Below are 15,291 nucleotides of genomic sequence, written 5' to 3'. Positions count from 1 at the left end.
AAAAAATAATTTTTTGAAGTGCTTCGAGGATTGGAAAAAACGTTGGCACAAGTGTATAATATCTGATGGGGATTACTTTGAAGGGGACAAAATAGATATTCATGAATAAATAAATAATTTTTGAAAAAACACAAAATTCGCGATACTTTTTGAACAGACCTCGTATTATATTAACAGCGATGAAACAACGCAAAAATTAGACTATAAACTAATTACAAGTTTCGGCTGCCGGTTTGAGCCCTCTTCAGACATTAGTATAACGAAAAAATAACAGAATAAAATCAATTGTCGCAAATGTTCGCATATTCAGAATAATCATAGTTCGGGTGAGTCTTGATCTCGAAACATAATTTCCGTATGGTTGAACAGTCAAAAGTATTAAAAATGTCATTGGTAAAGTTCTAGTTAATAAAAAGGATAAATTAAAAAACAAAAAAAACGTACTATCGACAACTACGCATAAATAAAATAATATAAAATACCGAAAATCCAACAAAATCAATAAAAATTATTTCATAAAAAACTCCCAGAAATCATGTGTAAGAAATTTGAACTTGGACGTGACATTTTATTTTAGATATGTGGATGATATTTGCACTGTGGTTGAGTCATCAAAAATTGACTCAATAGTAAAACAATTTAACTCTTTCCATCCACGATTACAATTCACTTCAGAATTTGGGGGTGATGAAATCAGTTTCCTGGATGTTACTATATCTATCATTGGAAACGGGTTTGGAGTAAACCTTATTGCCTCCACAAACTCCTCTCTAAGGAGAGGACAGTCTCCGGAAACATACATCCAATGTTCATTAATACAGTCTATGGCTATGTCCACCGGAACATTCGTGAACAGAGATTTTACGTCCAGTGAGATTAATTTGTATTGGTCTGTAGTGTGTAATCTTTTTAGTTTCTCAACTAGTTCGAAACTATTTTTTATATAACTCTTTGCTTTAGGAATGGATTTAACTAATATGTTGTGTAAGAATGTCGCCAGTGGATAAAGCGGACTGCCCAACGAAGAGACAATGACCCTCAAAGGGCAACAAGGTTTATGTATTTTCGGCACACCATAAGCTCTCGAAAATGATCCGTCACTACAATATAACGTCTTGTATTTTGCTTCGCTAATATACTTCTTCGTCTTCCATCTGGTGAGCATGGACCTTATCGCTGTCGTGATTTTCCTGATGGGATCTTTATTGATATGAGAGTATGTGTTCTTGTCATTCAGCAGAGTGATCATCTTATCCATGTAGACCTCTCTGTCTAAAGCGACTGTGACATTGCCCTTATCTGCGTGTGTGAAAAGGACATTGGTATGTTCCGATAAAAAGGCGCGTGTCTTCGATTCCATTCTTAACAATAGTTTATCAATCGGAGATGTTGTGATTGGAGAGGAAATGATGCCGTTAAGAATTGGAATGGAGTGGTTGGTGATCGCGATCCTATTTTCGATCGGCATGCGATGCACGCTAGTCTTAACACTCTTAATGCAATCGAAAATAATCTTATGTTTATCGTTTAGTGGAAGAGCGAAATTCTCACCTAGTTGTAGGAAACACTGTATGTCTATTGGAATGGACACAGAGGATAGGTTGAGGAACCACCCGTTTCGGACAGTGGTCAGGGACGAAGATCTGTGTGAGGTGAAGGAACTGGGATGTATAGATATCAAGTTACTAGGAGATAACGTAAGCGAAGGCTTGTTGACATTCAATGTGTCCTTGTGCACGGATGTTGGGCCAGCACGCATGCCTGTATCGTATTTATATAAAATAGGTTTGATTCTGGTTATAGTCTGTGCTTCCTTTTTATCAGACAGCCATAAAAGTTTGTGATCTAATCTCTCTCTTTCTTTTCGGAAAAGCACATTACAGGATTTTTCCTGTGTATACACACTATCCTCTCCCTAGAGAGGAGTTTGTGAGGGCAATAAGGTTTATTCTTGATTCCACATTTTTTTCGTTTAACAACAATTTTTATAAACAGAGTTACGGCACTCCCATGGGGTCCCCCTTATCACCTGTAATAGCGGACTTGGTGATGAGGAGACTTGAGACGGTGTTCTTGATGTCGTTGAACTTGGACGTGACATTTTATTTTAAATATGTGGATGATATTTGCACTGCGGTTGAGCCATCAAAAATTGACTCAATAGTAAAACAATTTAACTCTTTCCATCCACGATTACAATTCACTTCAGAATTTGGGGGTGATGAAATCAGTTTCCTGGATGTTACTATATCTATCATTGGAAACGGGTTTGGAGTTGATTGGTACCGTAAGCCGACCTTTTCAGGGAGGTTTTTGAATTTCTATTCTAACCACCCCATTGCACAGAAAAGAGGGACGATTTTTTCGCTGGTTGACAGAACAATTTTACTTTCGGACGTTCGATTTCACACACAGAATTTGACACTTATCATTAACATTTTATTAGACAATGACTACCCATTATCATTTATATTTGACACAATCAACCTACGAATAAAAAACTTGAATAGAAATAGACACATAACACAGAACAGTTTGAATGACAAGGTCGAAGCGAGGGAATCGGTGTCATGGCTTACGGTTCCGTTCATCCCTCTCCACACAGAAAAGTTCAATCGGTTCAACAATAACGACATCAGGGTTTCTTTCCGTAGTCCGAACAAACTCAAAAAATACATTAAAGTACACAAAGATGTTTATCCACATACATCGAAGAACAACGTGGTTTACAAAATTTCATACAGTGATTGTGACGCTACGTACGTGGGACAGACAGGTAGAAAATTAAAGATAAGGATTGCAGAACATCGCAATCACATTAGAACACGTCGGCACGATCTGTAATAACGGAGCATAGAAGACAACTAGACCAATTTAAATGGGATGAGGTCGAAATCTTAGACGAAGAGCCCTGCTATCGGAGACGTTTGGTTTCAGAGATGATTAACATCAAGAAACAAAAGAATGGTCTCAATTTACAGACTGATACCGATGGCCTCCACAAAGCTTATATTCCAATCATAAATAGAGTTTGACTTTCGGTTACGAACAGTCCGTCTCCTCTCTCAGTCTGTGTTGATCCGCACTACTGAACGTACATGAAAATCGATACATAATGTCTATCTTACATATCTGCGCTCCTTCTCACTGTACATATTTCATAAGTTTTTTATTTCTTTTTGGACATATTAATTCAAACTTCTTACATATGATTTCTGGTGAGTTTTTTATGAAATAATTTTTATTGATTTTGTTGGATTTTCGGTATTTTATATTATTTTATTTATGCGTAGTTGTCGGCAGTACATTTTTTTGTTTTTTAATTTATCCTTTTTATTAACTAGAACTTTACCAATGACATTTTTAATACTTTTGACTGTTCAACCATACGGAAATTATGTTTCGAGATCAAGACTCACCCGAACTGTGATTATTCTGAATATGCGAACATTTGCGACAATTGATTTTATTCTGTTATTTTTTCGTTATACTAATGTCTGAAGAGGGCTCAAACCGGTAGCCGAAACTTGTAATTAGTTTATAGTCTAATTTTTGCGTGATGTTTCATCGCTGTTAATATAATATATAATTTTATGAAAATTTTAAAAAATGTGGTTGACTCTTACTTCGCCCGTTGATTGAGTTTTGTTATTATGTTTTGAAAGAGTCCTTTGAATTTGTTTATTTATTTTAATAATTATATATTATATAGCTTGGATTATGTCGATGATATAATGATAAAATTAACAATTTCCTCTAAACGATCTGCCTTTGCGTTTATCATGTAAGTTTTTAAACATTATTTATTATTTATCATTTAAGTTCTATTAATTTAGTTTTAATATTTTAATACAGTTAAATTAGTAATTATAATGAGAATACGCTCGGATATTAACTATGACTGCAGCATAAGACAAGGCTACATGTCGCGTAACTTGATCTTTTTTTAAAGTTCAGATTATTATCGTATAACTTATCAAAGATTTTAATTGTATTATATTGAATATTATTGCGATATTGAGAACGATCGACAATAGGATCGAACCGTTTATTGTCACATTACATACTAATTGAATAAATTCTATTCACACAAACACCCAGTGTTCGGCTCTCATAGGCATTATAATTTTTTTATTTATACTAAAATTGTCAATATTTTGCATTTTATATTTCAAATACTTTGATGATATATTTTGTCCAACTCTGAACATAAATTATAGATATTAGAAGATCTGTAGTTTACATTACGTATGCTATAGATTTTCAATATTGATAGTGTATTCCACAGGGTGTCCCATTTTAAATAATGCATTAAGATGTCTCAAAAACTATAGATATGGAAAAATGTTTTAAACAAAAGTTGTATGGTTCGGAGGGGGGATATAAAAAGATGTCATTGATTTAACCATGAATGGTGTCATTAAGGTCAGGTCAAGATCACATCGAACATATTTTAAATGGAACATTTTTTAAATGAAACATATTATTGATTCCAGAATTTAATAGCTGATAGCAAGAGCTTTTCAAAACACTGAAATAAAGTTATTTTTTATTAAATACTTTTTGAGTTATAAGGCTTGAAGGTTGCAGTATCGTCGGCATTAGCATTACGCGAGTTTGCAAAGTTTGTCCAACAAATTATGCCTTTTTACTTAAAAAATGTAAAACTTAGTACTTAGACCTAGTTAGACACAGAAAGTGCGGCAAAGTACGCACAACTAATGATCAATACAATCTTATAAACTACGCGTTTCTATGCCAAACTCCTCTAAACTGGTTTTCATTTTTTCATAAGTATTTGGAGAAAATATGCCATTCTACGTCTTTTTATGCAGAATTACACTCTACAATCGAATAGTTGGACACAAAAATAATTACGCCTATCTACCCCAAACTACGATTGTATGAAAAAATAGTTTTCTGAAGTGCGTATTTTTATGCCAAACTATGCCAAAGTACAATACTTATCTTTTAATTTTTCCGTTTGTAACAAAGTAAGTAATTCTACGACAGAGGGCCACGGCGGAGATCCATAAACTCGTAAATAAAAATCACTTAGGGAAAGTATATAATGGAGCGCAGTATTTTGTATGTGCAGTGAATCCTCAAAGTTGGGCTTTAATATTAAAGCTCATGCTACGATTGAATTCTAATTCCATCATGCCAGCAATGTGATGGCATCTTGATTCATGCCAAATAAATTCAAGATACTATCATATTTTGTTAAACAGTACAGTGTAAATGTACCCAAAACTATGCTTAGGATAGAGAAAGGCGTAAATCTTTAGCATAGGAGTAGAATCCTATGCCAAATTACTTCTAACTTCGATTTATTCGCGTACTTAAGCATAATTTTTAGCGTAGTTAAACGTACTTTCGGGTATAATTAGACGTATTTTCTGGCGTAGTTTGCCGTAATTTGGCGTACAAAGGCATGAATTGGCTTACTTTGGCATAGGAGTAGAATTCTATGCCAAACTACTTCCTTGTTCCAAACCGCATATTTAGGAATAGTTTTTGGCGTACTTTGGCATAGAACTTTTTCCGCCAGGGTATATGAGAAAAATATTTAATAAAAGATAATAAATAATTTTTCGTGATTATCTTTGAAAGTAGTAACGTTATAAACTTCTTCTGAAGCCTTTAACAAATGAAATATAAAAGTATAAAATATAAAATATATATATTATTCTCTTTTAAATAAAATTATTTTATTTAATGTATGTCTGACTGGCAATCCTTGGTGTTGAAGAGTAGCGCATTTTCCGAGGTACGATATTTTTGTTCACAGGTAATAATCCGTGATTTTATCAATTCGTATTTATGATTTTCGAAATCTGCATCTTTTGCGTAGTCATCAAAATTTTTAAATAGTACGGTCATGTCTAAATTTCGCATATAATTTTTTGAAATGCTTCTTTATGTTTGATTTCATTATTGTTGATATATTGTATATGTATTATATATTAATTAATTTCTCCACTATTGATGCAACTTTTACACGTGTCAATCCTCGAAAATCTTAAAAATCCAAAGGACTTTTTTGCGATAAAATCGGACTCTGCTTCTGGACACTCGTTGATGACTCTTGCATCCGTTCATAAAACAATACATTTTTCAATAAATTTAGTTTATGGGCTAAATACATTTTTCGATGTTAAAAACAGATTCAGAATTTTTTTGAAAACCTTGCACTTCAATAGAGAGAGGAGCAGCCTGATACTGAGCTGTTCCTTCAGGCTGTTTCTTTTATATTACGCTACTTGTTGGAGTAGTGGTTTACCTTGTTCCTGCGGGCAAATATATTGGAAAAACCGGGAGAATGGTCAACCTATGGATAAAAGAACATCAACGTGATGTATAATAATAAAGATACAATAATTTTCTGTCTCTCATAGTTTCGATGATATTCATCCTGAAAAAAAATCGAAAAAAATTTTTTTTCGAAAGAGGTTTCTACGCTCTTGACGTACGATTCAATACGTGTAAAGAAAACATATCTTTTATAATTGAACCTTTATAAAAGTAACTTATCGGGATTGATCTCCATGACAGTAAACAAATACGCATGCGCTAGCATATCTGCTCGATTACTATATGGAAAGTTAAGACATTACTTTTACGGAGGTTATCTTTACGGAGGTTCGATTTCGATTATTTCTATATTTTAACAAAGCTTATTAAAATCGAATAGAAATATTTGGTTGTGTTCTCTTGTAAATATAGATATATTTAACTGTACTAAAAAATCTTTATAAAAATCGGCTTAAATATGAATTCTCTCTCTTCCTTTCTCCTCCCCATCCCTCTCTCTCTTTCTCTCTCTCATTATCATCTTGCCATTTCATCGATCACGTCTTATTTATTTACAGTTTTATTCTATCGTGGTAAAATTACAAATATACCGCCTCTTTAAAAACAAAATCTTACAATAAAGTCTTTACTTCAGATTTGGCAATCTGGGAGACTCATTTACTACACTCGATTACTTTGATTTGCGACTACTTGAATTGTATTAAAGAAGTTGTATCGTACGAGACTACTGAGATGTTTGGAATTATTCATCAAGAAATTTTATTATAGCTGAAGATGGCTTGAATTAAGCCAAAACGTTTGGTATATGTTATATGTAGTACTAAGAAATACAATATATGTTGATATAATCGCTCCAATTACTGCGAATTTAGGCTCTTAATTGCCCGTTTTTTTATTTATTATTGAATAAAATCTTTAGCCTATCACTAGAGACACAGTAAGTCCCTAATGCGCCGATAAGCGTAAAGCTAATTTCTTGTTAAATGTAACGCTTTCACTTTGTTTGAGTATATATCGATACTTAATATCTGACGATCAATATGATCTCCTTGATATATTTCTCTCGCCCGGCACGAGCAGGGTTCCCACTCATATATTATTTATGTAGACTTAGAGTTTCGGACGACCGACGTCGTTCTAGCCGTGAGTTTCAGAAAAGCGGATCTCGTCGTACTCAACTGGAGGCGACCATCCGCGATACTCGAGAGCGCGGAACGATGACACGTCAACCGTTTCGGTTCCTTTTACGATTTCACGCGCGATTTCTGTGATTTTGACTGTATTGATTATTAAGCACCATTTTAATGCATTTTATGCAATCTCGATGGTCACGATTTTTCTCCCGGTTCTTTCCAGGTGAGTGGGAACCTTGCGGGGGGCTCAGCCTCTCGCGTCTCTCGATACGCATCTGCACGTAAGTCGCAAAGACTACTGTTTATAAATACAAAATGTTTCTGCGTTTCTCCTCCTATGTTCGTGCTCATTTGATCTGTTTCTTTTCTTTTTTTTTTCTCTTACTTTTTTTTCAATTGATAATAGCTTTTACAATAAGAAATAAGCTTTTTGCAATAAAATGGTCTGAAATAGGATCCGAATGATCATTCAATTTTCTGCTCGCCCGTGGAGGCTCGTTCTCTTGTTGGCTAAAATTAAATAAGTTAATTTAAAAAAATTAAATAAGTTTTCAATAAGAGCGATTATTAAATAAACTTCCGTCTCGAACAATATTTCCGTTGATGTTAATTTTACTTAAAGATACTTTACAAATTATCGTGGCGAAGTATGTCCATTTCGACGGAAATATACTTTGCAATTGTCGGGATATTTCAGTCGGATTACAATATTACTTTCATTTCGCTTGATCGGCTGATGTATATTAATTCGCTAAAGCATTTTACTGTGGCAAGGACATGATAGATCAGCGTTTAGCTTTTTCACAGCCAAACCAGCAAGTGTCCGAAGCTAGCGAGTGGAGAATGGCTAAACGGAATCAAGGAAATGCAAAATGCTATAAATTCGTGATTGAACTTGACCAATCAAGCATTATTAAAATGCTATATATTGTTCTTACAGAAATTGGGATTTCCCCAACGGTGGTCCGCCAAGATATCAACCAGCTGCCGGGACTCCACCTCCTTTAAGCACTGAATACGAACGACCGCCACCCTATTACTATCCTGGGCCTGTGTAAGTATTAATTTTTCCTCTGCATATAGATAGTATTTGATCGAAAACCACCTGTCTTTCTAAGCGACGAACATTGGGCTTGGACCATTCTTTTCAGATAAGCAACTGTTCAATTCCCAAAAATTATCTTAATCATAAATTTCGAAAGAAAGAAAGAAACTCTGTCTGTTTCAGGGATAGAAATTAGGAAACAAGTGCCGTGGCATGCACAAAAGCAGCATTGAACAGTGTGGCGACGCACAGCCTCACACGCAGCTACAAGCGAACGTTCAAGAATAGAGAGAAATCTGGATGTAAAAGGGACTACGTATAATATACTTCACATTTGTTCCTGAGCGTGCCACGGATTGTGCGAACACCAAGACCAAGTTTAATACAAACTAAAATAGGCCAATCTGGTCAATGATCCTTTCGCGGCCTTCCCTCCTTTTATGGAGTACAGATAATTAACGTAAATATAACGCAAATTCCATTTTTTGTTTAAGCATCACTTAAGAATTAATACTCGTGCGTTACCGCGAAAGGAACACCGTTTTTGATTAAATGCGGACTTTAAGGAATGCGAAGTCTCGCCGTTTCTCAATCTTTCAACGTAAAGACAAACATAAAAACAACGTAAAGACAACGCCCGAATATATGTACAGCGTGGCTCACTCGACATCCGTTTTCGTCTATCGAATTTGGATATTGAGATATTTATATATGTCTTATGTCTTTGATCAGTAAGAATAACATATATAAAGAACAAAGGTCGATCGAACACGAGATGAAGTCAAAAGAGAATGGAATTGATGATGAAACGAATTCCATTTCGTTTATTGATACATAAAGACTGTACGTGCGTAAAGAACTACGATCTATCGAATTGTCTAGCACAAATTATTAATGCTGCCAATGTAGCGCGCTATTTTCCATATGAGAAACCTCCTCTATCTTGACACCAGATTGTTGATCCAGCACTTTGAGCCACCAAACAAACGCCATATGAAAAATGCCAAATGATACACATGTGATTTACACGCATATATTCGAAGATACGCATCGTTATTATTATACAAGTGTCGCGTGGTTCATCACTTTGGATCTCGTTCGTCTTTATAGTTGAGGAGGGCAGAATACTAGTATTAAATTCTTGTATTCTCCGTCAAATGTTGATTTCTATCTCGTGGCGGAGGGACAAAGACAGAAAAAGGATTTTTGAGCGGTGCGACTACTCCATTATAAATATTCTGTGTACATTTCTCAGTAGTTGTTTTCTTACATACTCTATCTTATTGTGCAACATTTTATCGATATAAACTAAGGCGATTCTTACGTCATGTAGATCGCGCCCATACATTCGCTTAATCGGATCTATGCATTGTATGGATTCTTCGATATACGAATTATTACAACATCCGTTATCCCTCCTCCATTCGGGTACAAACATTTGATCCGGCATGCAAATATAAATGTTTCTGATTCGTTCATATTAAACTTGTACATAACAAATCTAAGGATCTATATGGTGCACTACCGTTACGAGTAATCGTTCATCGTCAATAAAAGATTAGTTGAATTGTAGAATTTTTGTTTTTATTGATAATATTGTTTAATGATAATATATTCACGATTGCTACATTTTGGATTTTTGTCTAGAAATTTCGGTTTTTTAAATAAATTTCTAGCAGATAGAAAAATTCTCCGAATAACCGCTCTAAATTTTGAAAAAACTTTTTTTTTAAGTAGTGCATAAATAAAGACGATTTATCATAAATCTTATAGTGTGTTTTCTCTTGGGATGCACTGGGTGTAGCTTTACACCGCAGTTGCGTGTAAGTGCTGCATTGAAGTAGTGCACACTATGGTATACACTACTTCATTATTGCACTAAAATTCTGCTCCCGATTAACTTACATTTTCAAATTTTAAATGTCACATTGACTTTACATCCCTTTGAGATGGTATGACAAAATTCTATTTCGTGTGTAAAATTTGCAGTACATTGTAGCCACGAGAAACATGGTACACCGAATGAGTTCGTCTACCACCAGTCATGGAAACACGCTACACTGACTGGGTGTTGCGCTGGTGCAGCCAAGGGAAAACGCTATTATACACATGAGGGAGGTCAATCAGCTTACCATTTTTCATGTCATGCATGTGAACGTCGATTTTCCTCCGATTTGGGATAGAAATCTCCAACAAAGCCAAATCAAATTTTTTTTTTTTTTTTTTTTTTTTTTTTTCAAAAAATACTACAAAAAAGTAACAATCCTGATAATGATAACACAGACCCACAGGAAAAAAAGTACCATGTGTTGGGGTGGAGACCCAGCTATTTTTATATATTTTGAGTCGCTAAATATGAATCTGACATCAAAATAGGACCATCCAGAATAAATTTTCAGTGTAGATGGAAAAAATAGGTCAAAAACCTTAAAATTTCTGCTTTTATTGATATATTCTAAGACCATTGGTAAAAAAACTTTTGATTAAATCTAATTTACGGAAATTTTTTATCATATTAGCCATGATGTTTTTGTAATTTTCGCTTTTCTTATTACCTAAAAATTTGTCTACAACTTCTTTGAAGCTAACCCATGCTGCCTTCTCGATGTCAGTCATTTTAGTAACAAACAACTTGCAAAATCAAGCTATTGTGTCGCATGATTCCAGTCATGCAAATGTAGTGATACACAGGTGTAGAGGACGTAGCTACGGCGTTTGTTGCCACGTCAATTTGTTGCCTTGTCAATTGAGATATCAAGAGTTAATTTTTGTAGTAGTATATTAATATTCCAGAGTGTTCAGTATAGTATTTCTTGATGGCTGGATAAGTATTTCTCAACTTGGGAAACATATGGTCTAGATGAAATCAAAACTTTTTTGCCAATGATTTTAGAATATATCAATAAAAGCAGAGATTTTTACTCATTCTTTTGCTTTAGATTAAAAATTTACCCTGGATGATCCTATTTTGATGTCAGATTCGTATTCAGCGACTCAAAATAGATAAGAATAGCTGAGTCTCCACCTATGGTACATTTTTTCTATGGGCCTGTGTAATCAATCTCCAGCAGAACACTAGTTCGAAACTTAGAGCATTTGACAATTAACGATAAAACTCTTGCATAACGGCAGAATGGACTAAACTGATTAGAAAAAGTCTTTCTAGTCTTCTATCATTTTACATTTTTCGCATTAGTTAACGAGTTATTAATTTTATGAAAATAGCGAAATTCGCCCGGCTTATTGTCAAATGCAAGCGCGAGATAAGACTGCCCAGAGAGACGTACGTTGTTTACAAACGATATTGGCATTAACGTGCCTAGTGACAGTGAACGTACACATTGCTGGGCGGTCTTATCTCGCCGCGCGCTTGCATATGGCGGTAGGCCGAGTGAATTTGGCTATTTTTAAATTAATACTCGTTAATTAAAAAATACAAAATGGTAGAGGATGTTTCTTTTCAATTTAGCCCATTCTGCCTCTACGCAAGAGTCATATCGTTCTTGTAACTATTGTTAAAATTGTAAAATGATACAGGATTTTCCGTCTCAGTTTAGTCCACTCTACATGTCTACGAACTCTGAAGAATTATCGGACCTATATATATATAGACACGCACACGCACACGCACACGCACACGCACACGCATACGCATACGCACACGCATACGCATACGCATACGCACATACACACACAGGGTGTTTCATTTTAAGTGATATGGTCGATTATCTCGCAAATCGATGATTTTATTGAAAAATTTTTCGGACGGATGTTGCATGGCTTGAAGAAGGACACATGATGGAAATGTGGACTTGATCTTGAGTGACCTTATCAAAATCAGGTCAAGGTCATTAATATTTTTTTAAATAGAAACCTCTATTTATTATTTCATGTTTTTGTGTAGCTTATCTCGAGAACTTTCCAAAACATTATAATAAAATTACGTTTTACTGAGTACTTCATTGAGTTATGGAGCTTGAAAGTTACAGTACCACCGGCGTCATTCATATACGCATGTGCGTGTGAGCGGGATTCTTACGCGCGCGCGTCTCCGTGATCTATCCACATTGTTTGACATACGCTCACGCGCACGGAATTGAGTTCTATCCTTTCCAATTGAACGATTCAACTTTTCTCTTTTTTTTGTAGTTGGCCGGATCAATAATCGGTCTTGTCTTAGTTGAAAGGATCAGTCCCGATCTTGCCTTAATCGACTGGATCAATGATCGGTCTTGCCTTATAACTTAATAAGTACTTAATGAAGAGTAACTTTATTATAGTGTTTTGGAAAGCTTTCGAGACAAGCTACAAGAATATGTAATAAAAAATAAGGGTTTCTATTTAAAAAAATATTAATGACCTTGACCTGATTTTGACAAAATCACTCAAAGTTAAATCCACATTTGTCCATCATGTGTCCTTTCAAGCCATGCAACTTTTGTTCGAAAAATTTTTCAATAAAATCAACTCGCGAAATAATCGACTATATCACTTAAAATAAAACACCGTGTATATTGAGAGGAAAGCTTCCTATTATGAAATAAGTGCCTAATATGAGATAGCGGCGTTTCTGCTAAACTAATAAACGCTATTGGTTGCATCATGAATTCATTGCTCTTGGATTGAAAACTATTTAGTAGAAAATTCATTATGCCTGTAGTCATTGTAAAAAAAATTTTAGAATTTGGATGTCTTCAAGTTTCATTGAGATGAGCTTTTAAAGCTTGTTTATTATTTAATAAATAAATATTTGGCAATAAATTCTTCATGTGATTATAGAGTAAGGTACTAATAGAAAAATATGGGATATGTTGAATTGCTTAATTATAAAAGTTGGATTTGATGATCGTAAAATCGTAAGGCGTGGAAATTCTAATATGAGATATCCAGGATATTTCTAATACGAAATAACTCATGCTCCCATGTTATAGCGAAAATCGCTGCTAAAGTATAAATGTTATTATTGTACAATAATAAAAAAGAATAACCGAAATGAACGTCAAGTGCCTATTTCTGCGATGCTTGATTTCAACTACCTGAAAAGTTCTGGATATAATGTATCACATACTCATTTTTCACGCACGCTGGCTTTGTTTGTATTTAAGAAACATTAAATAAAATTTTGCAGTTGCAATATTGATATACTTTGTGTTTTACTGTCGATTTCTCGAGGCATCTCATATTAGGAGCACAATTTTTCGACTTTGCGATTTGCTCACTTTTTACTTTTTTTTAATTAAAAAAAATGGAATTTGAATTAAATTATATATAACATTATCTTAAAGCTTATTAAATTTCCTTCAAAATGACCTATTATTGTTTAAAATTATGTCCATAGACTTCTAGCATTTACTCAAAATGAACTCGGTATCTCATAATAGGGGCTTTTCCTCTGCACACACGCATACGCACACGCACGCACGCACACACATACACGCGCGCGCGCGCACCAGAGAGGGGGGAGAGGGAGAGGGAGAGAGAGAGAGAGAGAGAGAATATTTTACAATTAACGATAAGATTCTTGCATAGAGGCAGAATGGACTAAATTGGAAAGAAACGTCCTCTACTATTTTGTATTTTTTGCATTAATTAACGAGTTATTAATTTATGAAAATAGCCAAATTCACTCTTCGTATCATGCGGTGAAATAAGACCGCCTAGCAAGGTGTGCGTTCGCCATCGCTAAGCACGTTAATGCCAATGCCGCTTGTAAACAACGTACCTAGCAACGATAAACATGCGTTTCTCTGGGCAGTCTTATCTTGCGCTTGCATTTAGCGATAAGCCGGACGAATTTAGCTATTCTCATAAATTAATAACTCGTTAACTAATGCGAAAAATGTAAAATGATACAGGATTTTTCTAATTAGATTAGTCCCCATTCTACATGTTCACGAATTATTGGACACCCTGTGTCCGATGTATATATATATATAAAGGGTGTTTGATAATTCTTCCAACAGAGTTCCTGGACATGTAGAATGGACTAAACGTACATAATGTAAGTGCGTGCATGCATGGATATTCCGAAATTTACAAATCAGATCACCACAGCAAGGAAGTTTTCAAAAAATTAAGTAAAATTATTTGTCCATGAATCGCTCGTGTGATAGTATCAGTAAGCGCACACTTCAGCATTTAAGGTATTACATTCGTGAAATGCAGATAGAATTTCTTGAAATTGAAATTATATATTGTACTAGAAGGCTTTGACATGCTTGTGTACAATTAGAATGAGTTTGACTATTTCAATACTGAGATATATGTAATTAAAAATTACACTTTTTATACGTATCGCCTATACAAAATTCATGAAAACGTCATGTTTATTTTTGTAGGGCTTAAACTAACAGCGGTACGTTAATAAAAAATGAGCATGAAGAAATATGAAACGGATGTTGTAAAAAAAATTCTAATTTGTTACCGTTTAATTAGGAAAATAGAATCACGAAAAGAACGCAATGTTTTGATTTTCTTTGGCATATGGCGGCAACTGAAGGTAGTGGTGGGGAGTAAAAGGGACGGCCAGCGAGCGTCTGGCAGCACCGGCGTTAGTTTGCGTCTATCTATATTCATTTTTTTTCCACTTAAAATAAAAATTCATTTATACTTAATTTTGTGAAAACTTTCTTACTGTGACATTCTGATTCGTGAATTTCGTAACTTGTATATGGAACATTCGTCTTTTATGCGCATATTTCAAAATACCATACATACATTAATTAAAAGTAACAGTTTACTGGGTATCTTCAATATGTTGGTACATGCACAGAAGATTAATATTCTGTATATTTTATG

At 34.5% G+C, this 15,291-nt stretch overlaps 1 protein-coding gene across 1 annotated transcript in view; it reads left to right on the top strand.

Moving 5' to 3' along the window:
- LOC108748843 (prominin-like protein) overlaps positions 1-9,936 on the top strand; it is a 220,284-nt gene extending 210,348 nt beyond the window's left edge. Inside the window, exons 11-12 of the mRNA XM_018487216.1 lie at positions 8,389-8,502; positions 8,677-9,936. Of these exons, the coding sequence (XP_018342718.1) occupies positions 8,389-8,502; positions 8,677-8,689 (127 nt within the window). The 3' untranslated portion in view covers positions 8,690-9,936. The remainder of the gene's footprint in view (positions 1-8,388; positions 8,503-8,676) is intronic.
- The last annotated feature ends 5,355 nt before the right edge of the window (positions 9,937-15,291 follow it).

Source organism: Trachymyrmex septentrionalis, unplaced genomic scaffold (genome assembly GCF_001594115.1).
Source record: "Trachymyrmex septentrionalis isolate Tsep2-gDNA-1 unplaced genomic scaffold, Tsep1.0 scaffold249, whole genome shotgun sequence".
NCBI lineage: Eukaryota > Metazoa > Arthropoda > Insecta > Hymenoptera > Formicidae > Trachymyrmex > Trachymyrmex septentrionalis.
Note: the sequence above shows the minus strand (reverse complement) of the source record. Positions and strands in the feature narration are given on the sequence as shown.